A 17,176-nucleotide genomic window follows, 5' to 3' on the forward strand; every position below is an offset into this window, starting at 1 on the left:
CTGGCAAATCTCTGCAGACTCCTGATTTCTTTGTGCCTTGTGTAATGAGAACTGATGTTCTTGAAGTGGAGCTGGGAGCTATCTTTTGTCAAGAGTTAAGAAATATAGGCCCTCTCATCTCTCTATAAATGTAAGCTGCTGCTGTTGTTATTATTATGTGAGAAGCCAAGTGCTCCCCGTGGAACTGTGATGTGGTGGTGCAGAGAGAGCGTGCCTGGCTATGAACACGGGCAGAAGACGTGTGATGATATTGTCTCATGGTCATGAATTTACCCTTCCCACAGACCATGACCCCTTCTCTAGCTGAACTCCATGAGGGGCAAGTCTCCCAGGACAACCTAGTAGCTCCTGGAATTTTTTGGCTTTCAATTTGTAAAGCTGGAAAAAGTTTAGTGGCACCCAGGTTCTCTCCGTTTGAATGTCAGAAATGGGCGGTGGAAAGCTGGCGGTAACCGTGAAACTCTTTAACAGGGAGGTGACTCGCGGCTCTTACCTGCCTTGCTGTTTAGTGCCTGAGTCAAAAGATTAGGCAAGTGGGGGAAATCCCATAGGAACCCATCATCATTGTCGCTGAAAATGGAAAACACCGAGATCTCTTTATTTGTGCACTACAGGAAATTACAAAGTTTGATTTCTTTAAATGAATGAGATGAGTGTGTAATCCAGGTTCCAGAGGCTCTGAATAGAAGGGAACCATTTGGTCAGCTAGAGTTCTTACACCAGGATATTGTTCTTTTACATAAAGACCAACTATGATGTATGTGGTTTTATAATAACAACAACTGTGAAAATTTACCTTTATAGGGAAGCCAAGAGGGCCTAACAAGGGGTCTCTGGGAGGTGAAGATGGCTTGGAACCAGTTAAGTCTTTGTCCTGGCTCTTCTGTCCATTGTTAGTGGTAGGAACTCAAGCAGATCACTTAAATTTCTCTGCTTCTGCTTTCTCAGGAAACAACGAAGTCAACGGTTGACTCTGGGGCTTGTTTACAGATCTAAGAGAAACACATCGTAAGCCTTCAGTCGGCTTCATCCCTGTTGGCCCTGCCTCTGTCAATGCTGTGTCTCCATGTTAGCACAGAAGCCTTGCCTGTAAGATCCTGTGCTACCTTCCAAATGGGCCCAGACCCGGTTAGGCAGCGATTGAGAGTCAGTGCTGAGGTAGAGTTCCTTCTTCCATTTCTACACAAGACTAAAGAAATCCACCCAACAGTCTAGCAGCCTGCCCTGCAGAGTCAGCTCTGACACCATTTCCATTTGCGTGATTGTAAGGGGATTGAGGCCAACTGTTTATCAGCTACCGGACTACCCTGTGGGGTTTCTTTTCTCTGTGTTGCTCCTTTATGTCCCACCCCCACCCCAACACACCTTGCTGAGTTTCTTGACAGATTTTACTGATCATGCCTTTGCTGTGTTTATCCAACCTATAAGATTGGACATCATTTAAATAATTTGCAGCTTCTCACTGAACCTTCTGAAGAGAGGGCCATGGCATAGCGGGTTGGGGAGAGGTTGCTGTTTCAGTGCCCTGTGTTCAGGCCTAGGTCCTGCCAGTCTTCGTCTCCTTCTGCAGTGACCCAGCCCTCAAATTTATTACTTTATTTCTCTAGTGGATGTGGATGTGGGACCGTGTGTAATGCCCAAGCACAGCCTGTGGGAGTCAGTTCTCGCCACTCTGTGGGTTCCGAGAACTGAACTCAGATCTTTGGGCTTAGCAGCAAGTGCCTTTATCTGTTGAGCTATCTTGCCCCAATTCACAAATGAAGAAGTGATTTTTCCTTCCTTGAGTCTTTTCATGTTTCTGTAGCTTTCAACAGTGAGAGAAAAATCCATGCAGAAGTTATCATGTGGAAAGGTTTGGTTACGTTTTGCATTAATTCAAGAGTAAAGCTAAACTCCCAAAGTATAGAAATTTAGGTGGGTGTTTCTTTTTGTCCTTAATTTTCTATCCTACAAACGAGATCATTTGGAACAACCACTGCTTTTCTTTGTAGTGTAGTGGAAGTCTGTCTTTCAAGCTGTTGACTGAGCACTTTCGACTGCCTGGGGAGGTTTGCTGTCACGGGGACTGTTTGTGAGAAAAACCCTATTGGACTTTCTCTGTCAAGATGGAGCTCAGGTGAAATGGCATTTGAGTATTTATTTACTTGTGCTCGGGGAATCTCTTTGGTGTGTTGGGCTGGCACGTTTTCACTACTGTAGGTGCAGCGTGAGGCTCTAATGCGTCTATTGCTGGAAGGGTGAGATGCTGTGGTGAGAACGCTCCAGACACTGGAGGAGAGTGGGCTGAACCTGCAAACGTTACTGCAAGCCTAATGCTTGTCAGACGCTCATTAATACTTTAACCAATCTCAAATCAAGAAGTAATGCAGCGGAGGCTTTTGCCCTTGTCAAAATGCCTGGGGAGAAAGCATCCTCTTTCCATCCAGCATATGGGAGGAAAGGACGTGGGGTGAGAGTTGCTAAATGTCTTGTGATGCCCAGCACAGCCCTCTGCAGTAATTCCCCCCTCCCCATACTGATAGTGTTCCTATTAAGAAAGGGTACCAGAGTCTTCATCTTCCCTGGTGTTTCCCAAAGTCCCGTCTCTGGTCATTACCAGCTGAAATGTTCCCTTCTGTTTTCTCCATTTTTTTTCTGTTCCTCTTCCCCCTTTCCCTGTCTCTCCCTCCCCCCTCCTCTATTTGTGCCTCTGAATTTCCTGAACATACTTCTAGAATCAGGTTGAGGTTTTTGTCTCTGGTGTTCTCTGTGTTCCACAGCCCTTGTGACACAAGGACCTCCTCCTGAGGAGTGGTCTGTTCTCATGCCTATGCAAACTATGGCAGGCTGCTATCCGGTCTTCATTCTATAACTCCAGCTCTTATGGGACACAGCTAAACTGTAGGCCCTTGGTAAATTTAGCTGGGTGAATTAATGATTATATACTGTGCTGGAATTAAGAATCAGGGTTTCTAGGCACTATGATGTTTTTGTGCTGTGTCTTTGTTTTTAGTCATTACTCTGTGCCTTCTCAGGTATTTAGCAGTTTTCCTGACCCCTAGTGATTAACTGCCAGGAACTCACTACACCTGATGCCCACATAGTTGGGACAATCATAAATGTATCCAGACCTTACCAAATGTCACCTATGGAAAACACACACTGAGGAACTTTGAACTAAGACATTGTAGCATCCATCAGTAGACTTGTGTGTATATACATTGTAGCATCCGTCAGTAGACTTGTGTGTATATACATTGTAGCATCCATCAGCAGACTTGTGTGTATATACATTGTAGCATCCATCAGCAGACTTGTGTGTATATACCTTGTAGCATCAGTAGTTCGCTGTTTATTTCATAAACAGGTGTGGAACTCTTTTCAGATTAGCAAACTGTTCACCAAATTGTTGATGTTCGTTCCTCTATGAGCTCTTACAAATGCATAAAAGTTCAGTATTGCAAAAGAAAGCATCTCTTATTAGAGCCCATTGGAATCACCGTTGAAGTCAGAGGCACCCGGAAGTAGCATCAGCAAACCTTGCAAGCTGCCGGAGCCTGTACATTCCTTCATTTGGTCCTCACTCTACAGAGAGAAGAAGAGATTGAGCTTCTCCAAGGTCCTCAGCCGTCAGTGAAAATGAGCTGTGGGTGTGTGCCCAGTGGAGGATCAGGTCACAGTCCTGTTTTGTCTAGTGGAGAAGAAAGGTTCAGGTTTCTGTTGCGAGGTCGAGTGCCACCAAGATGTGAGCAGCCGTGTGTTGCCTGTTTTGTGGTCATCTGCCCTCTTCACAGGATTTTGTATCTGATACTGATGCACCTGTCTGTGTGGGTGCACACTTACAATATAAAAGGGGTGCTCTTTGGATAGTGAAAAGTGTTCAGAGAGGTAAACCCTAGGTGCATGAGAGATTTGCATTTTTTCCTCATCTTTCATACACAGAAGGCCATTGCAAAAGTCTATATCCCTCCCAAGTCCTCAGATCAAAATAGGGAATTAACATGGCTCCAGGGCTTCATTAGATTTATTTCCCAATTTAATTTCAAAGCCCAAATGAGTTCCTAAATTTTGGTGTCCCCCCGTGTGTACATGCACACATGTGCATTTGTATACACCTGTAGTTACAGGTATCCGTGAATGTGGGGGCCAGAGGTTGGCTTTCTGTGCCTTTGTCTATCAGTTTCCAGTTTATTCTGAGACAAGGTCTCTCTCGCTAAACCTAGAGATCACTGATTTAGCAAAGACCAGCTAGTCAGCACACTCCGGGGATCCTTCTGCCCACACTGACTTTTTACATGGTTCTAGAGATCCAAACTGACTCCTCTGCTAGCACAGCTTGTACTTTACTAACTGAGCCATATTCCCAGGCCACAGTTCTCAGCAGCATTCTGTAATTCATTACTAAACATCTCCCCAGGACTTTGACCTGGAAAGAAAGTTCACATGGGAATTTTTTTTACCATAAGGCTTATTTTCTTCAGAGTCTCATTTTGATGCTAAACGGCAATTTAAAACAAACCAACAAATAAAACATAGAAATGTGTTTTTATTTAGTAATCCTGCTCCACTTTCCAGGGTTCTCTCTCAGTGTTGCTATGAAGATGGCATAGCTTTGACCGTTTGCATTTGAGAAGAAAAGCAGTAACCTAAGTAGCGGGTGAGGATAGAACAGCACTGTATATTATGGGGCAGGTATTAAGGAGTAGCAACTACTGTGAGAGACTGTGGGTTTACTGGGCTTAAGCCGGAGAGAGTAACCTTCCCATGGGTTTGGTGAAGGATATCGTCTTGGTCTGAAAAGCAAAGGTTTCAGTTTGAGTAGAATCACCTGATATGGAAAACAAAACAATTGCCTATAGTGGCCAAACCAGGCATGTATACATAGACAGTGGGGAAGAGTCATGGTTGTCCTGCCCGTAGCATCTTCTTATGATCCAAGGCTTAGGCCTCCTGACTTGGTGTCTTATTAAGTTGGGAAATGGTGCCAAAGCTGAGAGTGTATTCTTGAGTTGAAATCCTGCCTTGCAGTCACTGGCTATATGGCCTTGAGTTACTGGCCTGGAAGCCGTAAAGCTGTCCTCATTGCTTTGGCTAAACACAAGGCGATTATAGCAAGAAGGAAATGACACAGGACAAAGCAGAGATAAATTCAGGCTCAGGGTGAGCACTCAGAAGAGATCAGCCCTCACTGGTCTCTTTTTATTTGTGCACACATGAAATGGTGGGTCACCTCCTCAGGTTTGCATTGCTACTAGTGCAGGTCTTGGTGGGCTTATAAAGGCCATCCTGAGCCTCCAGGGAGCCATTCCTGATCAGTCTTCTCAGAAACTGCTTCTGCCCTGAGGGCCTGTACCCTTCCAGAGATTTCATCCCACGGGACTGCAAGTACCCAAAGTTCCAAAATATGAAGCCCCTTGCCTGCTACAGTACCCAGAGCAGAAAAAAGATCCATCAAGTATTCCTAAAAAAATTATGAATATGTAGTTAATGTACTTCAGGTCACAAAGATAGTAACTGAGACCTATTTTTATATAAAAATAAATAATAAGCTATAAAAATTAAAACTATCTCCCAGTCATCAGTGTGTGGAATTATGATGGGTTTAAACAAAGTATGTGTGAACTAACTAAAACACTCTGTATATAGAAATAATATCAAAAAGTCATCATTACATCTTCCTTAAAAGGAACTTTTACCAGGCCAAGGACACAATTTGTTGGTATATGTTCTGGGTTCACCTATCTATGGTTCTTATGAGCAGCAATAAATGTTTATTGAATGAGTGAATCAAGCTGTAGAAAAATAATTTAAGAAAATATTTAAAGCACTTTTTTAAAAATCACATTGTTTTCTAACACTTCTGTTGGTAATTGGAGCCCCCAAATTATCCCTGAACCTTACTAAGTTTTATACAAGTGAGTCATTGTAAAAATAAAGCAGGTAGTGTTGGCTTCATCAGTGGCGGCCAGAAGGGTTCCACCTTCAAGATAGCTACAGTCCGTGCCCTTCATGGCACTGTTTCTAAGATTAGAGTCAGGATAGTGAGCAGCGTTTCAAGTGACCCTGACAGTTTACATGCTTTGAGGGTGTAAATGAAGTGAAAGACACACACACACACACACACACAAAAGTTCCTGCCTCTTCTGTGAATATTCTACCACCTTGCAGAGGTTTATGGGTTTCCGTGGGTTAAGGACAGAAATTGAACTAAGGGGACAGCTCATTGTAATTCATAAGGCAGAAGGACGCTCCAACTTGGCACTGCGTATCTGCCCTTACTTCTTTTCTTACTATTGGGAAAATGATAGATGTTCTGAAAAATATCAGGGTGATCAGAGAAAGCAGACTTTCAGAGAGCTGGATGAGTTACGCTCATCCTCAACTCACCGGTAACTTAGGCCGTCATGGGACTTGCTGGTTGGTTGACATCATGCAGCCTATGGTTGCCTGGATTGTTCTGCTTCTGGGGTGGAATTCTCCTCTCTTAGCAGAAGGGACGTGGGGTCATTTGGGTCCTATGTTCAGTCTTATTCCACCTGCATCTTTGTGCTAATGGCAGAGAACAGAATGTATATATCTTCTCCAGTTTTCCATGTTACCTCATTTTTCCGGGGCAGCGAGAGTCGTAATGCCTGGCCTCTGGGAGCTTACAGTGGAGCATTGGATCCAATGTGTCTGATAGTTCCATGTAAGATTATTCGATATTAGAAGCATGGTGAGGTCTGAAGGCAGCTTTTCTCCCCTGGGTGGAGGGGGATGTCAAAATGTGAGGTCCTTTTTGGTTTTCCTGGGGAAAAGTCAGCAGTCAGTGGTGAAAGACTACTGGTGGTGGTGGTGGTGGTGGTGGGTGTGCTAAGTGTCCTGCAGTGACCAGTTTCCTTCAAAATGCTGACGGCCCTGATGAGAAGCAGTAATTCTGAGAATGTGAGCGTACTGTCTTCCAGCTGAGGCTGAGAGGGACTCAGTCCATTTTGTCAGAACAAAGGTTCTTTCCCTAAAATCAAGGAGACTGCCTGCATCCCAAAGTGCTTCAGTGATCAAAGGCAGGAAAGTGAAGCGTGTCGATCATCCTCCGCCTAAAAGGCCAAACTCTCTTAGCATTGATTTTGAGCGACGAGGAATCAAGACCCCATCTTGAGGGAGGCTTTCCGACGGCTCTCTGTTTATGTAGAGATACGAAGCCAGAATGTGGAGATCTTAACCAAAGTAAGTTTTTCCTTACTTAGCATGCGTAACGATCACTTACATCCTACCCATTTAGAAGGATGAGAAGCACTTCCTGTTTTGAAAAATTGTAAATGGCTTTTATTTGAAAAGGAGCTTAAAAACTAGATTCTAAATACCCACTTTCTAGAGCAAACAGCGCGGCTACGTTAGACATCAACAGGAGTTTGCAGGAAACCAGATCCTTAAAAAACTAAAGTGAAACTAGGCAGGGGAAGCTGTTTTTTTCTTCCCCCACAAAACAAACTTAGTCTACTGTCAGAAAAATGCACTTTAGGTTCATTTAAAAAAAAACAAATTATTTTTAAAATTGTATTTGAAATTTTAAATAGTAGTTATTATGAATTTTACAAATAAGTATGTTTATGCACAAATAAGATTATTTTTAGGGATTAGATTTGTACCTATTTTATTTGAACTAATTTAGAAGCTGAATACTATTAATCCCCTTAGTTTGGAATAATCCATTAAAACATATCGGAGGGTTTGTTTTTTGAACAAGTTTTGTGTTACTTGCTTTGGAAAATAATTTTATTTTACCACCAAGTTTACTCAAACAAATCAGATTATCAACATTCTCATTGATGTATAAATGTGAATATTTAATATTCCTTGTCAAAAGGGCAGACGTAACTAGAATTTTTTCTAGTAACATTTCTATAAGATTAATGATATGAGCCATTTTATAACGTGCTGTACTCAAAGTCCTTTGCTAAACATTTAAAATTTACTAGCTTATTATTCCTAACAACAAGCTTACATGGTAGGTGTGACCATTAGTGTTGATTTACAAAGAAATGAAACTTAGTATAATTTAGGACTCTAACATCCATGGTATCTCCTCCCACTTTATTGTGTGTAAATAATACCTTGCAAACATAATTTGTGAATGGCAAAATGAATGAGCATTTTGACATACTGATCCTCCTATGCAAGAAAAGACAAATGTATTTCAGGTCTATCCCAATTTCATTTAGCTCAGAGAGTTGAGCTTTTCTAATCACAGACAACTGAAAACTATCACACTTAGCATGGTTTGACGACTACACCTCTTAAATGGGCTTAAAACATAGATAAGTTTAAACCTGATTCTGGAGGTTATTGAACAAGACAAAACTAACTCCACTTTAAGTAAAGTTTCCCAAGCAGTGGAAACAGACCCTGGCAGGTTCGGGATTCTGCTGCAAGCTGACACTGTGAGGGAATGTTCTTAGCAAAACACTCACTTCAACGGAAATTAGGTCAGCCTTCTGGAACATTTATCATGTGTACCTGTCACCAGCCAGACCCAGTCCTAAAGTGAACCGAGATCACACACAGTGGCCCTTCCTCCTCTGAGAACTGCAAAGGACAATATAAACCAATAGTCGGACAAATATGTGAGTTTGGCAGGAGTTCCCAGGAGACTAAGGCCAACACCCATATAGTTTCTCTGGGGATTGGATTCCTTAATACTCTGTTTATAGAATTTTGAAACAGTAAATGGATTTGGTCTGTTCTGAAAAACACTCTGTCCCGTGGCTCATTTGGAAGAACATTTACAGTTGCTATAGAAGGGCGTGGGCAGATAGATGGCCCATGTCTGAGCTGGAAGACAATGCCACCAGCTTCGGCTTGTTCCGTACCACTCCACCAGGTTGACTTTGCCAGACACAGGTAATTATTTGCATAGTTGCAAGGCTACCTCTACTGAAGCTAAGTAATTGCTAATTTGATATTGCAAGAAGAGTAATCAGCAAAACCCAGGGTGGTGGAAGGTAAGACAGGGCGCATTGTAAAACCAAAACAGCACAAATGAGTCACAGCAGCGAGTCCTTTCAGTAACCGTGCGGTGTCATTTTGGTGGTTTCAGAGCAATGAGAAGTGAAAGTGCGCCTGCGTCAGCATATCTGCCTTCCAGCACAAGGGATGAGGGTTTCGTGGATTAAACGGACCCTATCTCTGAGCCATTATCTCTGTATCTACTAGGTTAGGGTAACCTCTTTGGAATTCATCTTCTCTCATGTTGTGTTGAGTGAGCAAACCTACAGACTTAACAATGCTAATATATTCAAGAAGTAAGTAAAGAAAAGGATGAAATCATGAACCTAGCAGCAGGAGTCTGCATGCCAAGGGAAAAAAGTAGGATAGGTAGTGTTCTTTTGTCCACATGGGTGAGGACATGCAGTATGTTCTATACTGTTGATAGGAAAGTTATAGTTAGTTGCCCTCCCCTCGCTACTGCCACCACTCTGTGTGGTGTGTGTGTGTGTGTGTGTGTGTGTGTGTGCGCGTGTGCCGCCTGTGTCTCTGTGATGGTTTCCACTGCAATGTCCACAGAAAAGACCATTTAAGCACTCAAGGAAAGCATGATTAAACTCCAAGATACGTTATCTGTGAAATGTCATATGTAAAAAAAATAAATTGCTGTGTCTCTGTGGGCCTGTTTCATGTGGGAATGTAAATTGTACAGATGGGGAAGAGAATGGGGAATGATGAAATCCACCAATGATTTCTTGTTTGGGGAAAAAAGTTGAAAGAAAACTTAAAAAAAAAAAAACCAAAACCAAAAGAAAAGAAAACCCCTCACCAACTTTCCTGCTCACAGTGTATTAAGCCAGGAGCGGGAAACAGTTTCTAAGGAGCACGCAGATCTGGACCCAGACTGTGCAGCCTTTTGTAGCAGGTCTCAGATCTGTACTCTGCTCACACAGGCTCATTTCCAGCTGTTGTCATTGAAATCCCACATAATCTTCCAAGGTCGAAGGGCAGTCACCCATGGCTGCTGCAGTTAAAAGGTTATGCTGATTTCTGTTGTCAAATATTGGCCCTTTTCTCTTCCAATCACTCCCATTTTCCTTCTTTTTAACAAGAAAAATCCAGCCTGGAATTGCATTACATGACTTTAAAGTCTTAAAAAGTGTTCCTTCATTGTCCTTACCCGATGTGGTCTCAACAGTCTAATTCATTCTGTTATATTTCACAAAGAACTATCTGGTACCTCTAAAATACTCTGTGTTTGTGCTAGACCAGAAAACTTCAAAGTATTGTGGCCTACATGATTTGTAACCTGCAATAGTTTCTGCAGAAAAGTATAATATAGACTCTGTGATTGAGTAAACATCACGAGTTATGGCATTAATGATAGAGTACTTATTGCAAGAGTTGTACAAAGTAAAATGTCTAAGCAATGAAAGCTCTTTGTGGCCTTAAATATTCACTAATGTTATAGAATTTGGAAAACTGCATATCCCTATGTATAAAATAGCTCTTAGATTTGCTCTTCTCTGTAGCCTTGGAAACATAATTGAAAGCCTTTTTTAAACGATGTATTGCTTCAGTTCATCAATGATTTTCTTTCCATGCTTAGTGAACCAAAATCAGTTTTGAGTGTCTTAAAATTGGCACATAGCTGCTGGTCATCGTCTCTCCTTGTCACTGCCCGTGTGTTATGCTGGTTTAGCGAGCTGAGCTCTATTAATGGTCTCACAGCCACATGAATTAGACCTAAAGAGGAAAGGCAGGGTGATGGGCCATGAAGGTTTTCTGCTGTTTTACACCCATGAACCAGGGTAGCCCTCGGGTGATCCAGTTCCATGTCTGTTTCATTTAAGATAATCAGTTTCAGATGTATTCAGGGAATAAATTTCCTTATTTTTTCCCTAATATATGCAAGGGTTCGTAGTAGAAGCTGGAGTTATTACAAATAGTTCCACCCATTTGTCAATTACCAGTTGTTACTGTCCATGTTTGGAGGCAGCTTTGATTCAGAACATGAAAGCAATAAGGTTGGTCGAAATCCCCCTTTTAGTTCAAAACTAAATTAATTTAAAAAGCATCAAAATTAATTTAAAAAAATCAAATGTGTAAATGAATGCTTCTTCATACTAAGGATAGTGGCTTCACTTAGCTGATGTAAATTTTTTCTCCATTTGTTTATATTTCAGTGGCATATTTGAAAACATCATCCCCAAAGTTAATATTTCTCTGTTCTTACACAGTCTCCACTTGCAAAACATCCATTTCTGTTGTGGTCTAAATGTTTAAGGGAGACAGGGAAGTTAATTTATTATCATAAAAAAAAAAACAGCTTAACAAAACAAAACCATGATTGGATGGATTTCCAGCCGGGAGGAGGGGCACTGGCGGGAGAGGCTCATCCTCGGGTATTTGAAAGGTAGGGGAGAGAGAAATTTATTCTGCCTTTACCAAAGGGCAAAATTAAGATATTTGGAAATTTTTGGGGAAGAAACATATATGTATATATAATGCATTGTTTTCAAAAACTTGGCTTTTATTAATCTAACTATCTTTGTTAAAATATAGTATTGGTCTCTCCACTAGTAAGTGGCCTTGATGGTTCGTTCCATATCCAAGTTATTTCATGATGTCATGCATCCAATATTCAGAAACATACAAAATAAGTTAAACAATTACTCTGAATTTTAGATGTTCTGTTGGTAAATGTGGTCCTTTCATTAATTATTCAAAAATTAAACTATGTAAAATTATCAGGTAATCAAATTTAGTTTAATCAAATGCTACTGATATTTGTTTCTCGACCACAAAGGTTACTCTCAAAGCAAAACAATAGGTATTATATCATTCTTATGTCTTTACAAATAGATATGTGAATTCTTCATGTTTTTAATACAAGGAATTGTTTTCAGCAATCAGAAATATCACAGAATTCCCTAATGAATGACAAATAATTTAATCATCATATAATATAAATTAGGCTCAAATTAGAATTTGGCTTTATTCAACACATAGAAGTAAATACCTCCATTTAGTTCCTAAAAGGCCTGCTTTCTGAGATATCAAATTGAGTACAGAAGTAACTATTGCAGTGTCAATAATAACATAGTAATTTATGTGCTGCAGTAGAGGCCCAATGAATAAGACTATCCAAGTCACTGACCAAACACTGCACAGAGAGGTTGGGCTGTGCTGGGCCCTTTGACAGTGTAAGTTCGTAAGCTATAGCGCCCTTCTGGCTTGTTGACAGAGTGGGGAGATAATGTAAATGAGGTGGGGGGCTAGTGACAATGGTCAGTGTAACAGAAATCCTTTATAACTTCACATTATTGATTTTTGACCTTTTGGGGCAAAGTCAAGTTTAACTTCACCTTATTTTTTGAGCACATATGAAATACATGGAGCTGTATCCCTTGAGTGCTGTAGGCTTGTTCAGTGCACAGAAGGAGGACATCACCTCCAGGAAGGAGTTTCCTTTATGGAACTGAACAACCCAGGACACCCAGGTTACTCCTGGAATATGGTAGGGGAGAATAAGGGATCTTTTTCTTTCTCCATCACCGAGGAATATGGCTTAGAAAGTCTCTCTTCTTAGCCTGTGATTTACTAATGGTGGAGACTCAATTGCTAGGAAAAGAAGAGAATGGAAGTCGTCACTTAACAGAACTGGCTGCACACTGCAGTCAGCCTACACCCACAACCAGATGAGACCTGATCATTCAGGACAGGGGCAGCCTTGGTATCGGAACATGAAAAACACCGAGTCTTGTATAAAGTCTTATCTGTATCCTCCTTAGATACAAACATCACAGTGGAGACATTCGGCTTCCTTTAATGGCCGGCCCTCACAACGCCCTGTTCCTGGTTCTCTTCCCCAACCTGTCGGCAGTTCAGTGGTTCACCACATCTCAGAAAATCTAGCTTTTCCTTTCCTGTCTTAACATCCAAAGGTAGATAGATGTTCTGTCCTCCTATAAAAGGAGATTTGGTTTCCAGAGAATGACATTTCCCGTAATAATTGCTGATATTGTTGAGGTAAAGAGAATGGCTTTTTCTGAGCACTTACAAAAGAGTGTCTCTTTACGTTCCATTGTTCCAGAGGGCTCCTCCCTCCGCACTGGGAAGAGTTAACTCCCAGGCATTGAAACCTGTGCTCTACGTGGGGACTCATTGAGAAAACTTCAGTGAAGGAACTTTCGAGCCATCTTATTTAAAATTAAAAGACACCTGTTCTGTTTCAGTCTCCTATACAGTTGTTCTGGATTTAGAGCTAGACCATCCAACAGTTTAATGCTGCATCATGCCAGGTGAGCTTAATAGCGGCCCATGTTTTCCCATGGTTCCTCAGAGGCCCTGCTCAAAGTGGAAATCCCAAGGCGTTTCCGGAGGTTACTGGGTTTACTCAGTTCCGGAGTTCACAGAGATCTTTAACATTAATAACATCTGAATTTCAAACTACCAGAATTTACTTTGTATTTTTGTTTCCACTTTTTCTTCATCTTGCAACCTGGTCCGTGTGATTTCCCTGCAAGTCATTTTTATGACTCTGTGTGTGTGAGAAAGAAAGATTCATCTGCCCGGGTTGCTTAGTCAGTGTGTCCACCATCTCACTTTTTCCACCATTTCTTAGGTTTCCCGTCATTGCTGTCACCTAGCAGAGTTCATCACTGGGTTTCCAAGTAACTAGCGAAGGAGCAAAACTAGCCACTTAAATAGTGTTTACACAACCCTTCTGTCTGTCAGGGACAAGTTATAAATAAAATCTATCTGATCATTCATTTATACGGTGGAGAGATGCTACCGTGGGGGCACGGGAAATACTTACACTCTGTGTTTTCAAGTTTCTGGCTTGCATACGCTCATCTACTTCCCTCCCCTTCCACCCCGTCTTGAGACAGTAGGCGACCGATAGAAGGAGAAATTATTTTTGCTGTCTCTTGATCCTAGTTTAACTCTGAGACTGGGTTTCTTTGGGGCAGGTGTCACTGTTCATTGAACAATTCTGCCCTTTGACTCTGCTTTTGTTTGCTCGCCCAGACAGTGGACCAGAATGGCCACCATTGTACATACCCCAGGCGTTTCTTAGCAGAAAAACCAATAGCACCTTCTTCAGCAGAAGCCACGTGAAAGTGGTTTTTTTTTTTCCTTGAGCCAGTCCTGTTCGGCTTGAAAGAAATATATATATATATATATGAGTATTTTAGTTTTTTAGTTTTCCAGGACTTGTTTTAGTTCAACCTTATTATAAGAAAAAATGTTAGAAGCAGACAAATGAGCAGTTGGTGTTCCACCTGTGGGACTCCCGCGAGGTTTCTGATAGGCCAGTGTGCCCTGAATAGGTTGGATTGATCTCAGGTTCTCCCGGACTTGCTACTCTCCTTGGAGCCTTTGTATACCTACCAGCTAGCTTGCCAACTCTCTGTCCTAGCTGTCTTCTCAATACCTTCCAGACAGTGCTAGGAAAGAGTTTCCCTTGCCATCCTTTCTAATGCCCTTGCGTGTTCAGTTCGTGTCACGTAGACTGTACTATCTGTTGTGAACACTTTCATGCGTCTCTATGGCCAAACTGCAAATTCTCTGAAATTCGGGACCGTAAATCCAGCAAAGTGCCCGGCACATGGTAGCTGCTCAGTAAATGTGTGTTAAGTGAGTGGTTGGCTCTGCCGTTCAGTGAGATGGTTCTGGCTCCAGAGTAGGGAATGGATCCATGAGGATGCCAAATGAGTGAGTGAACAGTAGACAGCAGACAGTTTGGAAGTCCCCCATCGTGGTGGTGAGGACTGGGCATGCGCTCCACCTCAGTCTCAGGAAAAGAAGAAACATGAGAGGTGGGACCACATTTCCTGGAAACCGAATCAATGTGGACACATGGGTTTAGGCAATTGTATAACTGCAGACTGAGGATAGCACCAAATCACAGAAAACTAAAGACTTTGGACGTGTTGGATCTAAGGCTGCCTGTGAGATGTCTGCATAGCATGTCCAGTAGATGCCTAGATGTTTAGAAGTTGGCAATCCAGGAGGGCCAAAGGAAAAGATTTGAGCATCACTGGTTTAAAGATTCACTCATCTCTTTATTCACAAATATTCACTAGCTACTTTGAGGCATAAAAATCCCTTTGGTAAACCAATTAAGCATGAATGTAGTTTCCACAAATTTGTTTGCTCAGTGAGAGATGACAAAGGTCACCCTGCCCTGAGTCCTTGCATCAGACTCAAACTAGGCTTGAAGATAGACTTGCTTTTGGGTGGCAGAATTAAGGGCTTACTTAGTTCAGAGATTCTTATGAGTCTTTCCTGAAAATACAGGCTTTCGGGGTTTGGTACTGAAGCAAGTGTCAGCCTGTAACTTGTACAAACAGAGGTAAGGAAGAACCACACTTCCCATTCATCTGTGTTTTCCTGGATGGTGTGCACGTGGAGTTCACATTCGTGTACACTGTAGCGGATTTCCTCTGTTATGATCTCTGGGGTAAACGTGATCTTAATGGTGCCCAGTAAAAAAGAAATGTTATGATCTGTTTTGACAAGACCTCTTTAAGAGAATTTTTTATTTATTTGCTAAAGTTTTTACTTCTCAGTCCAAGAGACAGCACCTTCAGCCCCTTACTAAATAGGATCCCCTAGATACAAAACGTAGGTCGTTTTGATAAGTAAAAGTCCTTCAGAATGTTTAAGGTGAACTTCTGCCATTTCATTTTGAACAGCGGGTTATGACTGGTATATATCCCAAAGCTTCAGACTATTTTTGGTCTCATAGATATCCTGTGTTATATCAGAATTAACTGAAAATTTTAAAGCGCAGTAAAATCCTTCCTTCCTCAAAACTCTGTTGTAATCAAAAGAAGAACTCATAGCTCTGCTAATGACCCTCTAGAACTTGGCTCCTTCTGTGCATTGCTGGGTGTGGCATCTAGTAAGCTTTCCGGTATGTATGCTCTGAAGTCCATGGGTTTGCTTTCCCTCAGCAGTGTGGGAAATCTAGCTTTTCTGAAGTGTGCACATCTTACTGACGGGTTGCTGTACATACAGATGGCTTATTCTCTCAGGCTGGATCTCTTAAGGTGTGCATCCTACTGCAAAGAACAGTGTTTTGGTTTTTTTTCTTTCTTTTCTTTTTTTAATATCTTCAGCTAACACTTGCTCCAGGGCATCACACTTAAAGCAAGTAAAGAATAAGCCGACTTCACGAACAAATCTCTCGAGTAGAATATGCCTTGTAAGACACAGAATGAAACCTGTAGGTGCTGGGATACACATCTTAGACTGTGCATCCCTCGCCATTTGTAAGCTTAAATGTTTTTAAATACCCCATGAAGTTGTACAATGTTTGTGGGGTGTAAAATCAGATATTTTAGAGAAAATTAACTACATTCCGTTAAAATTAAGCAAACACAAAACTTAAAGATGAAACAATTTTGAACCATTTTTATATATTTTATAAAAAAATCAACCAACATGAAACCCTTTTTCACTAAGCAAATATGAATTTGTGTATGTACAAAATGACTTCTTTCCACATTTCAAGACTGAGTTTGCATCTGCCTCTTCCAGAACTCCTTCTGTAGGACCTCTAGAAAAGAAGGGAATACCTTTAAAGCTCATTTGATTTAAATATACAGGCAGCTAAACCTGGTCAGACATTCCTATGGTGAGTGTTTCTAACCATTGTAGAGCCTTGCTCTCCTGGTTGATTCCCAGGGATGCTGCGTCCCCATGACTAAGCCTCGGGGGTCATCTCTTTCCTTTCTTTCTTTTAAAATTGTCTTTTGTTTCAGATTTCCTGTTGATTTTTTTTTAACCATCTCAAAAATCACCCAGCTGTTGTTTCAAAACTTTTCCACAACCTCCAGACTCAACCCAAAAGTTGTCTCTGTTACCAAATGACTGTGCCCTCCCACAAGAGCGTGGAGGGGGCTGAGTGTGCGCTTAGGCCTTGCATGCTTAATCATAACGGACGAGTGTTTACACTTGTGCAGGGAGAGCTTTCTGATTCTGACGCTTGGTTTTCTTCTGATTTTGTTTCCACAGGACATTTGGGCTTCCAGGACAGTTTTGTCACATCAGGTGTTTTCAGTGTGACCGAGCTAGTAAGAGTGTCACAAAGTAAGTATAATTTTCCTCTGATTTGGTCCAGATTTGCCGTCAAATTGTATTTCCTCTCACATAGGGTATTTCTTTCAGAAACTCTTTTTGTTCTTCTCCATAGAGGAACTTTACCACTGAGTGTGTTTGG

General features: G+C 41.6%; 1 protein-coding gene across 3 annotated transcripts in view; it reads left to right on the top strand.

The window, feature by feature from the left end:
- The window catches only part of Nfia (nuclear factor I A), a 346,125-nt gene that overhangs the window by 209,038 nt on the left and 119,911 nt on the right, over positions 1-17,176 (top strand). For all 3 annotated transcript variants that reach the window (XM_005353438.2, XM_005353437.3, XM_005353439.3), the window contains exon 4: positions 16,972-17,046. In XM_005353438.2, the coding sequence (XP_005353495.1) occupies positions 16,972-17,046 (75 nt within the window). The remainder of the gene's footprint in view (positions 1-16,971; positions 17,047-17,176) is intronic.

The sequence above is a fragment of the Microtus ochrogaster genome, chromosome 10, assembly GCF_000317375.1.
Source record: "Microtus ochrogaster isolate Prairie Vole_2 chromosome 10, MicOch1.0, whole genome shotgun sequence".
NCBI lineage: Eukaryota > Metazoa > Chordata > Mammalia > Rodentia > Cricetidae > Microtus > Microtus ochrogaster.